The sequence below is a fragment of the Callorhinus ursinus genome, unplaced genomic scaffold (genome assembly GCF_003265705.2).
Source record: "Callorhinus ursinus isolate GAN/ISIS: 27379988/994484 unplaced genomic scaffold, GSC_fseal_2.0 scaffold15, whole genome shotgun sequence".
Taxonomy (NCBI): Eukaryota; Metazoa; Chordata; class Mammalia; order Carnivora; family Otariidae; genus Callorhinus; species Callorhinus ursinus.
Window position 1 is genome coordinate 9102159 of NW_027397077.1, and position 17531 is coordinate 9119689.

General features: G+C 39.9%; 1 protein-coding gene across 18 annotated transcripts in view; it reads right to left on the reverse strand.

Annotated features, from left to right (window-relative positions):
• The window catches only part of PBRM1 (polybromo 1), a 113217-nt gene that overhangs the window by 74979 nt on the left and 20707 nt on the right, over positions 1-17531 (reverse strand). For all 18 annotated transcript variants that reach the window (XM_073901328.1, XM_073901342.1, XM_073901325.1 and 15 more), the window contains 5 exons: positions 14718-14861; positions 11224-11340; positions 6509-6577; positions 3389-3487; positions 1030-1115 (listed from right to left, as the gene is read on the reverse strand). In XM_073901328.1, the coding sequence (XP_073757429.1) occupies positions 1030-1115; positions 3389-3487; positions 6509-6577; positions 11224-11340; positions 14718-14861 (515 nt within the window). The remainder of the gene's footprint in view (positions 1-1029; positions 1116-3388; positions 3488-6508; positions 6578-11223; positions 11341-14717; positions 14862-17531) is intronic.

Genomic DNA, 17531 nt, shown 5'->3' on the forward strand with positions numbered 1-17531 from the left:
TCAAAGTCCTAGTCCTTGCACAAGAAAGAGCCAGGATGAGACTTTAGATCTCCTGACATCTGGCTAAATGCTCTCGCTGCCGATATAAATATATACTATCATATTTTACACACAAATATAATATTATGTATATGTTTTTTTTTTTTTAATTTTTATTTATTTGACAGAGAGAGACACAGCGAGAGAGAGAACACAAGCAGGGGAAGTGGGAGAGGGAGAAGCAGGCTTCCTGAGGAGCAGGGAGCCTGAGGCGGGGCTCGATCCCAGGACCCTGGGACCATGACCTGAGCCAAAGGCAGACGCTTAACGACTGAGCCATCCAGGCGCCCCTGTATATGCTTATGTTATATACACTTATATGTAATACATGTTACATATAAACATGTATATAGCAATAAGAGCAGATAATAGTGTTTAGCCTCAAAAATTGTTATGAAATTTTTTTTTTAAGATTTTATTTATTTGACAGAGAGAGAGCAAGTGAGTACAAGCATGGGAAGCAGGAGGGAGAAGGAGAAGCAGGTTCCCCGCTGAGCAGGGAGCCCGACATGGGACTCGATCCCCGGACCCTGGGATCATGACCTGAGCTGAAGGCAGACCCTTAACTGAGCCACCCAGGCATACCCAAAATCATTTGTTTTTAAATAAAGCCTTCCGGCTGCAATGAAGGGCCGAGTAAGAGTTATATCTATTCTCCTCAGAATCACGTTATCAACTGTAAATATAATTTTCAAATGCAACATACATCCTGTTTTCCACTGCACTGATTCCACCAGCTAGAAAATTTGGTAAATAATAAAGGCACAAGGATTTTAGACATTTTATTATTTTTTATGATTTTATTTATTTGAGAGAGAGAGCGAGCACGAGCAGGGAGAAGGGCAGAGGGAGAAGCAGGCTCCCTGTTGAGCAGGGGGCCTGATGTGGCACTCGATCCCAGGACCCCGGGATCATAACCCAAGCCAAAGGCAGATGTTTAACTGACTGAACCACCCAGGAGCCCCGATTATAGACATTTTAAAAACATACCTCATTCGAAGGCTTGACTTAGCCATTTCATGATGTTCAATTTCTGCCTTTTTCATATAAAATATTTTTTTTATAGAATTTGCATCCTGTCAAGATAAAATTACTTGGTTTAGGAAAAAAAGGACAGTTTAAAATGCCCTCAGTCATGCACTGGACACTTTCTATGGCACTGTTCCATTTGGAGTAGGTTTCCATTTACTATCCATAAAGCTGCATCCTCTAACCTTTCCACAACCTTTGAAAACATCATCACAATGATACATAAGTTAAAAAGCCTCCTAGCTCTTTCACAATTAGTCAAGTAATGCAAAAAGATCTAACAGTGAACAAGGCAAAATGGGTGAAAATACAATCAACTCTGTGTCCACTGACCTAAAAACTGATACAAAGATACACTTCTAAGATTAAAGACTATGCACACAAATTTAGGATGAATGTACTTGCTTAAATCAATAGCATATTAATATATCAAATCTAGTTTCCCTTCTAAAATTTATTTTAGATAAAATAGACCAAAAAGTACAACCTAACTGCATCAACAAATTATTGGTACTCTACTATTACTGTCCTATCAAGGACTAAGAATACAGGAATTTCATAGCTCGTTTCCGATTTTCACTCGAAGGTTCTTAAAAGATGAAAGTTTATTAAAAGGTGAAAGGTAGGTTAACTACCAAAAGCAACTATATTTGAGGCAGCATTTTGAAAGTTTAAAATAATTTTACTCCCAAAAGGTTTTCTGAGAGTCCTCTGCTAAATTCCCAATGACATATTATTAATTCAAGAAATGTCTAGAAGCAACTGTGTTATAGGAGTACAAAATTTCTAGGAGAGAATTGCAAAGCAATGAAATGGTCATTTCACATTGCGTGTTGCACTACAGAAATTGCTTTTTATATTTATGAAGTTTAAAGGAGAGACTAAATCAATATTTAACTAAAAAGTAGATCAAAAACAAACCTTACATCTGGCATAAACATAGATATATAAATGAATGGAATCGAACTGAGATTCCAGAAATAAACCCATACACCTACAGTCAACTGATTTTCAACAAGGGTGCCAACGCAATTCAGTGGGGGAAAGAACAGTCTTTTGAATAGAAGGTGCTGGGAAAAATGAATATCCCGTGTGGAAGAATGAATGTAGATCCCTACCTCACATCTACCTCAAGTATACAAAAATAAATTCAAAATGGATACATTTAGGTTTAAGGGCTGAAACCATAAAATTCTTAGATAAAAACATAGGTGTAAATCTTTGTGGCGTGGGATTAATGCTTTCTTATACAAGACACTAGAAATACAAGCAACCAAAGAAAAAGCAGACAAACTGGACTTAACGAATTAAAAACTTTGTGTCAAAGGACACTACCAGGTAGAAAGTAGAAACAATCCACAGAATGGGAGAAAATATTTGTAAATCATGTATCTACTCTAATGTCCAGACTATATAAAGAAATCTAACAATTCAACAATTAAAAAACAGGTAACCCAATTAAAAAATGGGGTAAGGATCTGAATAAAAAGTTTTTCAAAGATATATGAATGGCTCAAATACACAAAGATGTTCAACATCACTAATCATCAGGGAAATGATATTCGAACACAATGAGATACCACTTCACACCCATGAGGATGGCTATCATAAAAACAAAAATGGAAAACAAGTGTTAGAATGTGGAGAAATTACACTTGCACATTTCTAATGCAAATGTGAAATAGTACAGCTCCTTTGGAAAACAATTTGGTGGTTCCTCAAAAAGCTAAATATATAGTTACATGTAGACCAGCAACGTCATTCCTAGGTATATTGCCAAGAAAAATGAAAATACCATGTCCACATAAAAACTTATACATGAATGTTCACAGCAGCATTATTTATAATAGCCGTAAAGTGGAAACAATCCAAATGTCTAGCAATTGATAAGTGGGTAAATAAAACATGGTATATAAATGCAATGGAGTATTACTTAGCAATGAAAAGAATGAAGAAGTGATACATGCTGCAGCATGAGTGCCTTAAAAGCATCATGCTCAGTGCAAGAAGCCAGTCACAAAGGACCACATTTGTACAATTCCATTTAAATGAAATGCCAAGAATAAGCAAATTCACAGAGACAGAAAGCAGGCCAGTGTTCCTAAAATGGGGAGACAGGGAGCAAATGGAGTGACTGCTAACTGACTGTGGTCATGGCTGCACAACTCTGTGAATAGACTAAAAACCATTAAATTGTACACTTTGAATTAAATGTATGGTATGATGTGAATTTCATATCAATAAAGTTGTTATATAAAAATTGCTGGCTCTAAATTAAGGTATCTACTCTAACCAACGAAAACAACAGCGAAAAACTAACCTTGAATACTTGAGAACCAGGCTCATTATAAGTTTTGGCATTTTTTGCTAGGAGATCTATATCTTTGGCCATTGCATGAATACTCTTGTAGCTTCCATTCTAGAGTAAACAACAAAATATAGCAGTTCCTCTTAATTGAAAGTTAATCAGCATGACCTTTAAAAAAAAGAACTCCATATATTTTTAAATTCTCACCATACTCAAAGACTTTATTGGAAAATACACATGTGAACAATATATAAAGTCATTTTCTCTTTTATAAACTATTAAAATTGTCCATTTACACACAAGTTTTTGAGAATAGGTAACAACCAGAGCTATGTTAGTTTCACAAAAATTTATAATTTTTAAAGATCAAATAATGTAAAAGTTGTTTAATTCAGCAAAACACACAGTGCTTACTATGTGCCAAGCACTATTCTAAGTACTTCATGAATACTAATCCATTAAGGTGGACTTAAGGGTGTGAAGTAAAACTCCTCTAGTTTTAAAGCCCACTTCAGATAAAATAGTCTAGCACAGAGGTTGCATTTTTTGAGTACCTACTATGTACTAGGCTCCATGTTAGAGCTGTCACATCTTAAAGCTCACTCAATCCCAAATAATCCAGGGTGACTTAGAACTGCCTTCAATTTTCAAAGAAAAGGAAAGAGGAAGACACTTTAAGCAAAAGGTACACATGATTAATGAGAAGAACACAGAAACGAACAGACACATTCTAGAGAGACTGAGAAAACCAAATTAAGTGGAGGGGAGGATTAGGGAAGGTAGAACCATAAGCAGAGGCTGTATAGGTAAGGACAAATGAGGCAAAATCCAGACAGCCAGGCAAAGGAGAGTAGCTGGTGATCTGCCAAGTGAGGATACCCAACATCTGAGCACTCTCTGTTTACCTTCCTTTTTTCTTAAAGATTTTATTTTTAAGTAATCTCTACACCCAACATGGGGCTTGAACTCACAACCCCAAGATCAAGAGTCGCATGTTCCACTGACCGAGCCAGCCAGGGCACCCCTGAGCACCCTCTTTATTTGGAAAAAATCCTAGTACAGGTGCTAGGGAGGAACCTACTTTCCACAATAGAGGGTAAAAGTGGATAATAGCACTGCTAGCAGCCTGGCAGCCAGGGCAAGGGGAGATAATTCATGCTTGAGCCTTGAGAGACTAAAGTGAGGGCAAGGGAATAGAAAAAATGCGTTCCTACCTCCCGCAAAGGGCAATAAAGCAGAGGGGAGCAGTGGGCGTCCAGGACCCACAGTGGCAGATGACACTGGGAACAGCAATGGCACCACAAAGAGACTACATGACCTCAGCTGTGTCATGATATCCCTGAGTTCTGCCTACTTCCCTAAGGCTAGTTCTCCAGCTTGCCTTCCCAACAATTCCATGAGCTATCTGGTACTCTTTTCATGGATTCCCCTTCTACTGGAGTTATTCAGAGTTGGTTTCCGTTGCACAGCTACAAAACTGTGATTTGCTAGTGGAGGCACTAGAAACAAGTGACAAGGCTCTGGGCTGTGCAATAGAGAGGAAGAATAAAATAGGAAGAAAACTAGGGTCAGGAAGCAACATGCAGAAAGGACCAGAGAGCCTTTCATCAGAGAAGTAGTAAGGACTATTACAGTAATTTGGACATAAGAGGACAAGATCTTGCTTAGGGTGATGACAAAAGGAGGTGCTTCTGTGGGGCTTTTGGAAGGAAGAACAGACAAGGAGAGAGGTCTCAGAGAGAAGGCTGGGGCTGGGGTAGGGATGTCTAAAGATCTGATGTGAATTTCAGTATTACAAAAACATCTTCCCCCAAGGTAGATGTTATGAACCCCAGGAGTTTTAGGAGACTAAGTCATTACCAGTAGTGGCTAGGGATCTGCCTTAAAAATCAGGTGATACATTAGAGAATCTGTATTTTAACATTCTGTGAAGTGTGTTATGGTACCAGTCATCACTACACTGTTACTCTTTACTACTCTCCTAGAATTTTAAAGCCAAGGAAGTTTCTCCCTCCTGGCAAACCATATGCCTTCAGTCTCATTTCTCAACGAGACCATGTGACACATTAAATTTTCCTTTTCATTTTATCTACTGGGAGCCCCAAACCCTCCTTACTCTGGGAGGATCACAAACTCACACTGATCAAGGCCACAGCCCACAGGTGCTCTGTGAGATGCTTCACATCCATTATCACTGCCCCCTCCAAGTCTGCAAACTGGTAACACTACACTCAGCATAGAGCAGAGGAAGTCACCTGACTGAAGCGATATAGCTAGTAAGGAGCAGAGCTAGGAAAGTAACCCATGTCGGTACAACTCTAAAAACTGGGTTTCTGGTAAGGTTTGGCTCTTTCTTCCCTACACCTTCTTTAACTTCTAATCATCAGGTTTTAAATTTCATCATTCATTTACTCAATAAACATCTACTGAGCACCTACTCTGTGGAGAGGCAGTAACAGTGCAGAGGTTAAGAGCACAGACTCTGGAGTCAGAATGTCTAGCTCCAAATCCCAACTCTTCTCCTTACTAGCTGATGACTTGAGCCAGTGACTTACCATCTCTGTGCTTCAGCTGTCTCACCTGTAAAACAGGAATGATAATAGTATCTACCTCACGGAGTGGCTGTCAGAATTAGCTAACACATATAAAGCACTTCGAACAGAGCAGGCACCTAGCAATGCCAGGTGAGCGTCAGCTGCTGCTATCGCTGGAGATACCGGGAAGAACAAAGTCTCTGTTTCCACTGACCTTACACTCTAACATATACTGAAGGTAATTTATTCTGAGACATCAAACTATTTGGAAGCAGGTAAGAATAAACAACAAAGCTTTACTGCTAATGGGCCTTTCACAACCAGAAATGTCTATGCCCAGTGCTTTTAATTTTTGTCCTAAGAGCAAGATTTACTATGCCAATGAAAATTCTGCTTTCCCCCCTACAGATAAAATGCAAAAGGGACACTATGCTACCTCCTCCAAAGCGATAATCAGTTATACCACTCCAAACTGTTTATTATATTGCTAAGAACCCCTTACAAAGACATCTGCTTCTGTTTTCTAAAAGCCCCTAAAAAAGACCTCAGGCTGATCTGCCCTAAACCATATATGGTTACAATATGGTCATCTTCATACCTGTATCCTCTGGGCAATGGTCTTGAGATCTATAGGCTCCTTAATTATTGCATAATAGTCTGGATATTGCTGGAAGACAAAAACCCAGGCATGCTAAGTAAGAGAAAGCATCCAGGTAATGAGAAAACAAGAAAGCACGCTGACAACCTGCTCATCAACTGAACAGCTCTGTCAGATGCAGGGCTACAGTCACAGCTGTACAGTATATTGTTTGTTATAGCTGAAGCAGAAAGAATTTAATTTTAACAAGCTTTATGAAATACACAAGAGCACGCTGTACAAGTTTACAGGTAGTATTTGGTAATTGCCATTATTCAACTAATACACCATAATTTAATGTTTGAAATACTCTAAATTCACAGAATCACAAATTTTAAATTTAACATATTTATGCCTGGAAATGAAAGAGATGAATGTTTTTGAATGCTCTTATAAGCTCTTTTAATTTTGCAATCTAAATCACACAATATTATTCTATTTCATATAAAATTATTATTTAAGATTTTATTTATTTTAAAGAGAGAGCACACGTGCCCACGAATGGACGGGGGCGGGGGAAGAGGAAGGGGGAAAGAATCTCAGACAAACTCCACGCTGACCGTGGAGCCTGACACAGGGCTGAATCTCACCACCCTCAGATCATGACCTGAGCCAAAACTAAGAGTCAGATGGTTAACTGACTGTGCCACCCAGGCACCCCTCATATAAAATTCTTAAGGATCTACACTACATCAGGTTGCAAGTTTGTTAGCTTCATGTTTAACTTAATGCTTCTACTTATTTTGGTCAAATTAATTTTTTTCAAACTAAACACGTTCAAGTGAACTACATTAAAGAAACAAAGTAAAAGGGGCTCCTGGATGGCTCAGTCAGTTAAGCGTCTGCCTTTGGCTCAGGTCAAGCCCCACATTGGACTTCCTGCTTGGTGGGGAGTCTGCTGCTCCCTTTCCCTCTGCCTCCTCCTCCCTGCTCATACTCTGTTTCTGTCTCTCATTCTCTCTGTAAAATAAATAAAATCTTAAAAAAAAAAAAATTATAAGCACTTTCTGATTTCTTATCAAATATTATCTCATCACAAGAACAGAAGTATGTTAGAGGAATGTTCTTGAAGAGTTTCACAAAGCCCACAGTGCAGGGACGTCTGGGTGGCTCAGCTGGTTAAGTGTCTGACTCTTGAGTTCAGCTCAGGTCATGATCTCAGGATCATGAGATGGCGCCCTGTGTCAGGCTCCGTACTCAGCGGAGAGTCTGCTTGAGATTCTCCCTCACCCTTGCCCCTCGCCTGAATGCATGCCCTCTTTCAAATAAATAAAATCTTTAAAAACAAAACAAAACAAAAAAACAAAGCCCACAGTGCATTCACTGCCCCAAGTCTTTTCTACAGGTTTGGTTCCTTAGAAGGAAACAACTGAAGCCGACCAAAAATCAAAAGCTGGTCTACTCAAGGGGGAGAGGTGTGGGTTCTCCAAGCTCTTCCAACCTGCTCAAGTCCTTGAAGCCCAAACAACAACAAAAAGCAGGAGGCTACAGCCTTCACTCAGTTACTGGGCTGAAGGCATGATCTCAGGGATGCTTCCTCTCATCTGATTCCTCAGCTTACCCTACTTTCTTAACCCTGCTCTTTTCTTTGCTTGGATCGAACCCCTTTTCTAGCCCCTTTCTTTACCAATTCTACTTCTGAGAAACAGTTCAGAAGACAAATTATAACAAGGTCACCCAGGCTGGGGTGGAGTGTAATCCCAGCTGTTGGGTCTATATATTCACAATCCCCCTCTCCCACTCAGCCAGTCCAGCTTGGGAAGGGCTCATAAAGGAAAGGTAAAAACTGCCCTCCCCTCCCAGTCCCAGTCGACTTTCAAAACTGTCACACCCTGAAGGACCGATGGGAACCTGCTTTTTCCAACCAACTTTTGCTACATGGTGTTCCCGAAAGCCCTCCTGGAATGGGGGAACAGGATATTAGTGTGGTTTTTTGGTTCTGTTTTGTTTTAAAAGTAGGTTCCACACCCAGCATGGAGCCCAATGTGGGGCTTGAACTCATGACCTTGAGAGAAAGACCTGAGCTGAGATCAAGAGTCAGGACGCTTAACTGACTGAGCCATTCAGGTGCCCCAGGATATTAATGTTTTATTGCTTCAAGTCACCCTTAGTGGCTTGACCAATGGTGATGGTCTCCTGCAGAGTAAGAGTTCTTGAATAAAGACTATACTCCTTTCTTACAGTTTTTTTATTGTGGTTAAATACACAAAAGGTTTACCATTTAATCATTAAAAGTGTGTGGTTCAGTGGCATTAAGTACATTCACATTATTGTGCAACCATTGTCATCATCCGTCTTCCAAACTTTTCATCTTCCCAAACTAAATCTCCAGACCCACTGAACAGTAACTGCCCCCTCTCCCTTCCTGCCTGTCCCTGGAAACCACAATTCTACTTTCTCTATGAATTTGAATATTCTGAGTACCTTCTACAAGAGGAAACATGTAATACTGGTCCTTTTGTGACAGGCTTATTTCACTTACCATAATGTGTTCCGGGTTCATTGTAGCATGTGTCGGAATTTCATTCTTCATTTATTGTAAATATTTCATTTACTTATTTGAGACAGAGAGAGAACGAGAGAACAAATAGGGACAGGGGGAAAGGGAGAAGCAGGCTTCCTGCTGAGCAGGGAGCGGGACGCGGGGCTTGATCCCAGGACTATGGGATCGTGACCTGAGCCGAAGGCAGACGCTTTAACCGACTGAGCCACCCAGGCACCCCTCATTCTTTTTTTAAAGGCTGAATAACACTCCATTGTATGTGTATACCACATTTCATTTATCTAGTCATCTGTTGAGGGACATCTGGGTTGCTCCCATGTTTTAGCTATTTTGAGTAATACTGCTGTGAACATGGGTGTACACTCTTTGAGATCCTGCTTCCAATTCCTTTGGTATATACCCAAAGTGGAATTGCTGGATCTTATGGTAATTCTATATTTAATTTTTGAAGTTTCTTAAAATTTAAAACATATGACCAATATAATCTCTGTATTTCTCTAATCAGATCCACACTTAGAATAGTAGTGGTCATATATGCTTGTTTTGTTTTTTTTTTTTAACTTTTTAAAGTAAAGTCTACACCCAACATGGGGCTTGAACTCATGACACCAAAATCAAGAGTTGCATGTTCTAACGACTTAGCCAGCCAGGTGCCCTTATGCTTTACTTCTAATGTGATAACTGTCCTACAACTAGTCAAGACACATCTCTAAATAAGCAGTCTTGTCCATGACTGATGGGGAAAGCTGCAAGCCACTCATCAGTCAATAAGCATTTCTTGCACACCAGTGACATGCTGGATTCTGACCACATGGCAGGGACACAAAAGAAAATCGGACATAATCTTTGTTCTTAAATTCAGGGACATGGGAGGGAGGCAGATAAAAAGTAAATGATCACAATGGAATTAAGTGCTACAGTGAAGTACTTCTAAAAGTATATCCTTGTCTAGAAATACAAGAACGCTGAGGCCATGGAAATTTTTGTAGTTCCATGTGCTACCGTGGAACTTTAGCTATGTTCACTGCCTTTCAGTTATGAAGCCATGAGAGGCCCTACCACTTTCAAAGGATCTCACTTGTCTAGAAAACCTCTTCCTCTTTGGGGTAGATGAGTACTATTAGATCTCTCTCTTCTCCATCACCAGATCAGAACTAAAAGAGGAAGAACTCATTTATCTTCTTCTCATTCTGTCTCCTGAGCAACGAGAATGTTTCTTCTCTTTCATTAAATAAAAGGCTTAGTTTAGGTACTTATTTTGTTATTTAAGAATTACCAATCTTGGAAACAACCCAGTGTCCGTTGACAGATGAATGGACAAATAATATGTGGTATATGCACACAAGAGTATTATTTAGCTTTAAAAAAGAAGGTAATTCTGACACATGCTACAACCTGGATGAACCCTGAATACATGATGCTAAATGAAATAAACCAGATATAAAAGGATAAATATTGTATGAGTCCTCTTATGATCAGGTACTTAGCATAGTCAAATTCATAGAGAGAGAACACAGAATGGTAGCTGCCAGAAGCTGGGGGCTGAGAGGGAGTGGGGAGTTAATTGGTTTTTTTGTTTGTTTGTATTTTATTTTATGGGGAGTTATTGTTTAATGGATACAGAGGTTTTTTTTTTTAAGATTTTATTTATTTATTTGACAGAGAGAGACAGCAGGAGAGGGAACACAAGCAGGGGGAGTGGGAGAGGGAGAAGCAGGCTCCCGGCTGAGCAGGGTGCCTGATGCAGGGCTTGATCCCAGGACTCTGGGATCATAACCTGAGCCGAAGGCAGACACTTAACAACGGAGCCACCCAGGCGCCCCTGGATACAGAGTTTTAATTAAGGAGATGGACATACAACATGAATGTAGTTACACCTCAACTGAACTGTACACTTAAAATGGTTAATTGGTAAATCTTACATATATTTTACAATAGAAAAAGAAAAACAGATAAACAGTAAGAATAACCAATCAAAAACAATTTTGTTTTAAACCCACAACTTTAGGCTTGCTGCTGTGGCCTCAAGGAGGATCACTTGGCAGCCTCCAATGCCTTTCACTAACTTTACCTTATTTACTAAAAACTAATAAATTTTCTGAAGTACTGAAAACGAAAACCAAGCCAAGCAAAAACACACTTTAACTCACCTATCTTTAATTGCATCACTTACCACTTTAGAAGGCAGTTTCTGAAAAAGTTCACTAATGAGACGTCCTGATGGATTTGTGGCTACAACTATGGCTTCAAGAAGCTGCTCCAGGATCTCCTTCAAGTAACTTGGAGAAGACTGGGAGGAGGGGGTTAGCAGGAAGGAGAGAAGGGAGAGAGGAGGACTGTGAGAGAAATCCAAAAATCAATGCTAAAATGTTAAAGTTAATTCAAAAAAGCAACTTGTAAACAGTGCTTATTTAGTAAGTTTCAAGAGTACCATAGAAACACTCTGATGTTGGACATGGGGCTTGTATCCCCAGAATGGCCTCCCTAAGGAGGCTCATTATGTTACTTCAGTAACTAAATCCCTCGGATCAGGTCTTTTTACTGAACTCTACTCCACAGTAAACACTGTAACAGTGAAATTCAAGTGCCATATATATGAAATGATGGAAATGCAAACCTTTTTAGGGTCTGAGCAACCGAGACAGAGAAAACATGTCCCATGATACCTGACTCTCTCTACATCGTTGTTCCTATCTACTGAAGTCCTAATATTCTGGTAGAACAAGGATGTATATAAAGCTGGAAATATATACTTCTACCCATGGGGTACTCCGTCAGATCTAACAACAGAATTCAAGCTATCTCAAAAATGAATGGAGATGGGGGTGGGAGGGATGGGGTGGCTGGGTGATAGACATTGGGGAGGGTATATGCTACGGTGAGCGCTGTGAATTGTGCAAGCCTGTTGAATCACAGATCTGTACTTCTGAAACAAATAACGCAACATATTTTAAGAAAAAAGAAAAAGAAGAAGATAGCAGGAGAGGAAGAATGAAGGGGAGTAAGTCAGAGGGGGAGACGAACCAGGAGAGATGATGGACTCTGAAAAACAAACTGAGGGTTCTAGAGGGGAGGAGGGTAGGGGGAGGGATGGGTTAGCCTGGTGATGGGTATTACAGAGGGCACATTCTGCATGGAGCACTGGGTGTTATGAACAATGAATCATGGAACACTACACCAAAACAAATGATGTAATATATGGTGATTAACATAACAATAAAAAATTTAAAAAAAATGAATGGAGATTAAATCAAATGATGCACATTACTTCTGCCCTGCAGACTGGCTGACTTGTTCCTACCTTAGTCACTATTTCAACATGGGAAAGTATATGCCCCAAACAGTACTTGGTCAGGAATGGTCTGAGTCTGAAGCTGGTTTCTACAGTGAGCATTGGCATGTTTGAGTTAAGAGTTATAGAAAATGGGTGCACCTGGTGGCTCAACTGTTTAAACACCCAACTCTTTTGACTCTGGTCATGATCTTGGGGTTGTGAGATCAAGACCCGTGTTGGACTCCACGCTCAGCAGGGAGTCTGCTTGAGATTCTCTCCCTCTGCCCCTCCCCGCCACGTTCACTCTCTCTCTCTAAAATAAATAAATCTTAAAAGAGTTCTAGAAAATGTACTTCATGTCCAAACCATGTTTTGTACATATAAAAGAAAGGTTAATGGTATTTCTCGCTCGAATCATAAAAGCACTGGTATTTGTGTCCTCATCTAACAGATCTTTTTTATTTGGTACAGTCTCAATTTTAAGGTCCAACATTAACTCCACAGAGAGCACGAACATCTCTTAGCCTAGCACAGTACCTGGCAGTAACAGACACATAACAAATACTTAACAGATAAACCATGTGATTAGCTGAGAGTCCCCAACCACATAAGCTTAGAGAACCAACAAAACACTGATGAAAGCAGACTAAAATACCCATGCTTCAGTCATTTACTTCCTGGCTAAAACACAGTACCACAGAGTAAGCTTCAAAAAGAGGAGAGTATATTCTGCAGCCAAGATTCCTCTCCTCCCAACCCAACCAGCTACCTTGGAAACATGTGTTGTAGATGACCTAGAGCACGGTGTGTGAATGCATTCATACAACGTATTTCCACAACTGGGAAAACTCCAAAGAAATCATTCTGAATTTAAAAATGAGAGGCTTGAAAATTCCCTCTCCCTTCACAAGAACTTAGGGCCAAGAAGCAGCCCTGGGAGGTATAAATATGAAGGTGCAAGATCCTCCCAATTTCTTACCAAAGAAACACAGGCAAGTCCTAAATGCAGGCGGTTTCATTTTTGACTAGAACCCTGGAGGCCTATAAGAAGACTGAGCCCTCTGTAGGTAATGTTCTGCTCAAGAAAGCATGGGGTTAACTGCTGTTCCTATATTAATACCAGAGAATAAAATTCTAGGGACTCCCTGGTTAATTGCCTTCTACCTAATTCTAATCATTTAACTGCTAGAAAGAAATTGACAAGGTACCTAAGAACTAGATTTTGAGACTCCAAGAAGTAGTTACTTTTTTTTTTTTTAAGAGCAAGAGAGAAAGTGAGAGCACGTGGGTGTGTGAGTGGCGGGGAGGCAGAGGGAGAGCGAAAATCTTAAGCAGACTCCACGCTGAGCACAGAGCCCAATGCGGGGCTCCATTATCACGACCTGAGCCAAATCTAAGAGTCAGATGCTTAACCGACTGAGCCACCCAGGCGCCCCGAAATATTTACATTTTTGAGAAATTCACCGACCACTTTTTTCTGTGTTGAAGTTTCAGGAGAAGGTCTATTTAGGTTAACCTAGGGAAGCAAAGGAATGCTCTGCTTTGGGTATCTCACTATTTAGCTACAGAAGAGAGATGTCCTTACTTTTATTATCCTTTTTCCTTTTTTAACATGTGTGTTCATTCATCAAGTATTTATCAGTACCTACATACCAGGCAGTTTTAGATGCCCAGGAATAGGTGCATAAGGTGGTATTTTTTGTGGAGCTATCATTCTCTTTGGAAGAATAAAGAAAATAAACATGTAAACAAACAAGTTATTTCACATATAGTAACAAAAAACCGAGGACCATAGAACAGTGATGTGATGATGGGAAAGGAGGGGTTACAGGGCAAACAATTTAGACAGGTGGTCAGGAAAGTCCACTCCTAGCTGTCATTATTTTAAGTGATATCAGAATCATGAAAAAGAGCCAGTCACAGGAAGAGCCAAAGGAAACACGTCCTAAGAAGAAGAGCAACTGCAAAATTCTAGAGGCAGGAGCTCATTTGGCATGTTCTAGGAACAGCAGCAGCATAATCTACAAAAAAATATTCCTAAAGTGATTCCAATGACTCTCCAACATTTAATCATAACACTGACTACTCTTATAAGATATCTCAATCCAGCAATACTGGAATAGTCCTTGATAATATGAAGGTCCTCCTTAAAACTGAGCAGGAAATATGCATCAACGTAAGAGCAACTCATGGCAACATTGTCCAGGATGTCCTAGGATCCCCTGTAATTGGGAGTGGGGCTCTCTGTTCATATGCCCCCTTACCCTCCCCTAGTTACCAACACAACTCCACAGGAAGCCCAGCTTCCCATAACAGCACAGAAGAAATCACAGGCAGGAGGGCCCTGTCCACCTCCCAATGGTCCCTCTTACTCATCCCAGCTACACACTCACTCCTTCGGTCACTGTGCCTTGATTGTCTTGCCCATCTTCATCATCATCTTCATCATCTGCTTCTCCTTTTTGAACAAACTCATTTCTTGTTCGAAGGTACAAATCCCACAGTTTGCAAGCAGCTTTATACTCAGGAGAATCTGGCTGTACAAATTAACAAAGACAAGAGAAAAAAATTTCACTTTAGTATTTTATTGTAAATCAATGACTTTTAAAGCATTCTAAAACATTAATGTTGAACCCCCTACTACAAATTTAGAAATCTCTTTTTTTTTTTTTAAGATTTTATTTATCTGACAGAGTGAGACACAGCGAGAGAGGAAACAAGCAGAGGGAGTGGGAGAGGGAGAAGCAGGCTTCCTGCTGAGCAGGGAGCCCGATGTGGGGCTCGATCCCAGGACCCTGGGATCATGACCTGAGCTGAAGGCAGATGCTTAACAACTGAGCCACCCAGGGGACCCCAAATTTAGAAATCTTTATGACTAAAAGATACATGGGCCTCAATTCCTCTTCTGAAGAACTAAGCATATGTTTTAAAGGCATTCTGAAATCATATTACTTTATTTATTTATGCCCTACTATCTCATTACATTAAGATTTGAGGCAAAAGATAAATGATTTGTTAAATTAACACTAATAGGGACACCTGGTGGCTCAGTCAGTTAAGCGTCTGCCTTCGGCTCAGATCATGATCCTAAGGTCCTGGGATTGAGTCCCCCATCAGGCTCCTTGCTCAGCGGGGAGCCTGGTTCTCCCTCTACCTGCTACTCCCCCTGCTTGTGCTCTCTCTCTGACAAATAAAATCTTAAAAAAAATTAAATTAAAAAAATTAACACTAATTACTCATACATGAAGACACGCAATTTAAAAGATAAGACCCAGTTTAAGGGCTGTAAGTGTAAAGGATAGAAGCTAATGATTGTTGGGGCGCTTGGGTGGCTCAGTTGGTTAAGCGACTGCCTTCGGCTCAGGTCATGATCCTGGAGTCCCGGGATCGAGTCCCACATCGGGCTCCCTGCTCAGCAGGGAGTTTGCTTCTCCCTCTGACCCTCTTCCCTCTCATGTGCTCTATCTCTCATTCCCTCTCAAAGAAATAAATTAAAAAAATTAAAAAAAAAGAAGCTAATGACTGTTCTAATATTACTTCTATTTTTAAGCTATTTACTACTTTATTTAAAGACTTCTTTTCCTAAAGTATAACAGGGATAACCTCTAACTGAAACTTTCCAGTAAAAGCAATACTGGAAGCAATGTTAAAATAAATAAATAAATAAAAACAAAACTTTCAAAATGCATCCAGGTGCTGCCAGTAAGGACAAAGCAATGCTCAAAAGAGCAAGAAAAGAGTAAAAGCAGGAACCCAGATGAGCATGCAGAACACTGAAGCTGACATTCACTCGAGTAAGACAAGATAAACCTACGCTTTAGTTTTCAAGGCTCTCTCTGAGGCTGCCAGGACAGGATCTAAAGGGCAGGGCCCACCAGAAGCTGGGACCCAAAGGCCACCGTTGCAACGTAAGTGGGAATTCAAAACAATTCAGTTTCTGTGATGCCCGGGAACAACACTACCCACCTCAACCTCCACCCAGCTCAACTTGTGCTTATCTCAAACCATAGCACTGCAGGGAGGAGAGGCATGGGATGAATCTCCTCCGAGAACTCTTCATCATACGCTAGCCCTGACAAAGATAGGCCAGGTGCCTGGGATAAGCAACACACTAAAATGAATGAACCCAACTTCGATCTAAGCCTCAAACAATCTCTAGAGATCAAGTTCCAAGAAATATGAGCTCAAGGTTAAAATTCATGAAACACACAAGAAAGCCAGCAGAAATAACCGCAAAATCAGACATGCAAGTATTTCAGATATTGGAATTGTCTGCCATAGAATGAAAAATAAGTACGTTGAACATTTTTAAAGAAACAATGGGATTGAAAAATATAAGCAAATTGCAGGAAACCCTGAAAAAGAAACTACTTCCAAAACAAGAAAAATATAAATATTAAAATGTAAGAACTCAATAGCATGGTTTAAGAGCAGATTTCAAAGAAAACTGGAAGAACTAAAGAAATTACTTAAAAAGCAACACAGGCACTAAAAAGGGGAATATGAAAGGTTAGGAGAGACAGAGATGTGAGAGGGCTCTAATAGAACACCCAGAGTTCTAGCAGGAGAGAGAGCACGGCAGGGGCAGCATGTAAAGACAGAACAGCTGCAAACTTCTCAGAGCTGATGAAAAACATCAAAGATTTAGAAAGCCCTATAATTCCCAAACTATACTAATAAAAAGATATTCATATCTAGACACATCACCGTGAAACCATAGAACACAAGAGACAACAAGACACCAAAGACAGCCAGAAAGAAAATAGAGCTAACCTTTAAAGGAACTAAAATTATATTGACAGAGGACTTCTTGATGGCAATAAAAGAAAAAAGAATGGGGACACCTGGCTGGCTCAGTCAAAACGGCATGCGACTTTTGATCTCAGGGCCATGAGTTTGAGCCCCATGTTGTGTGTAAAGATTACTTTAAATAAATAAACTAAAAAAAAAAAAAAGAATGTGAGTAAAAACAAATACTATCTATAAAACAGTAACATTAAAAAAATAAAAAAAAAAACAGTAACATTATTTTATGGGATTAAAAATCTGCCACAACAGGTGTGCCTGGCTGGCTTAGTCAGTGGAGTGTATGACTCTTCATCTTGGGGTTGTGAGTTCCAGTCCCATGCTGGGTGCAAAGATTACTTAAAAATAAAATCTTTTTTTTTTTAAAGATTCATTTATTTAAGAGAGAGAGAATGCAAGCA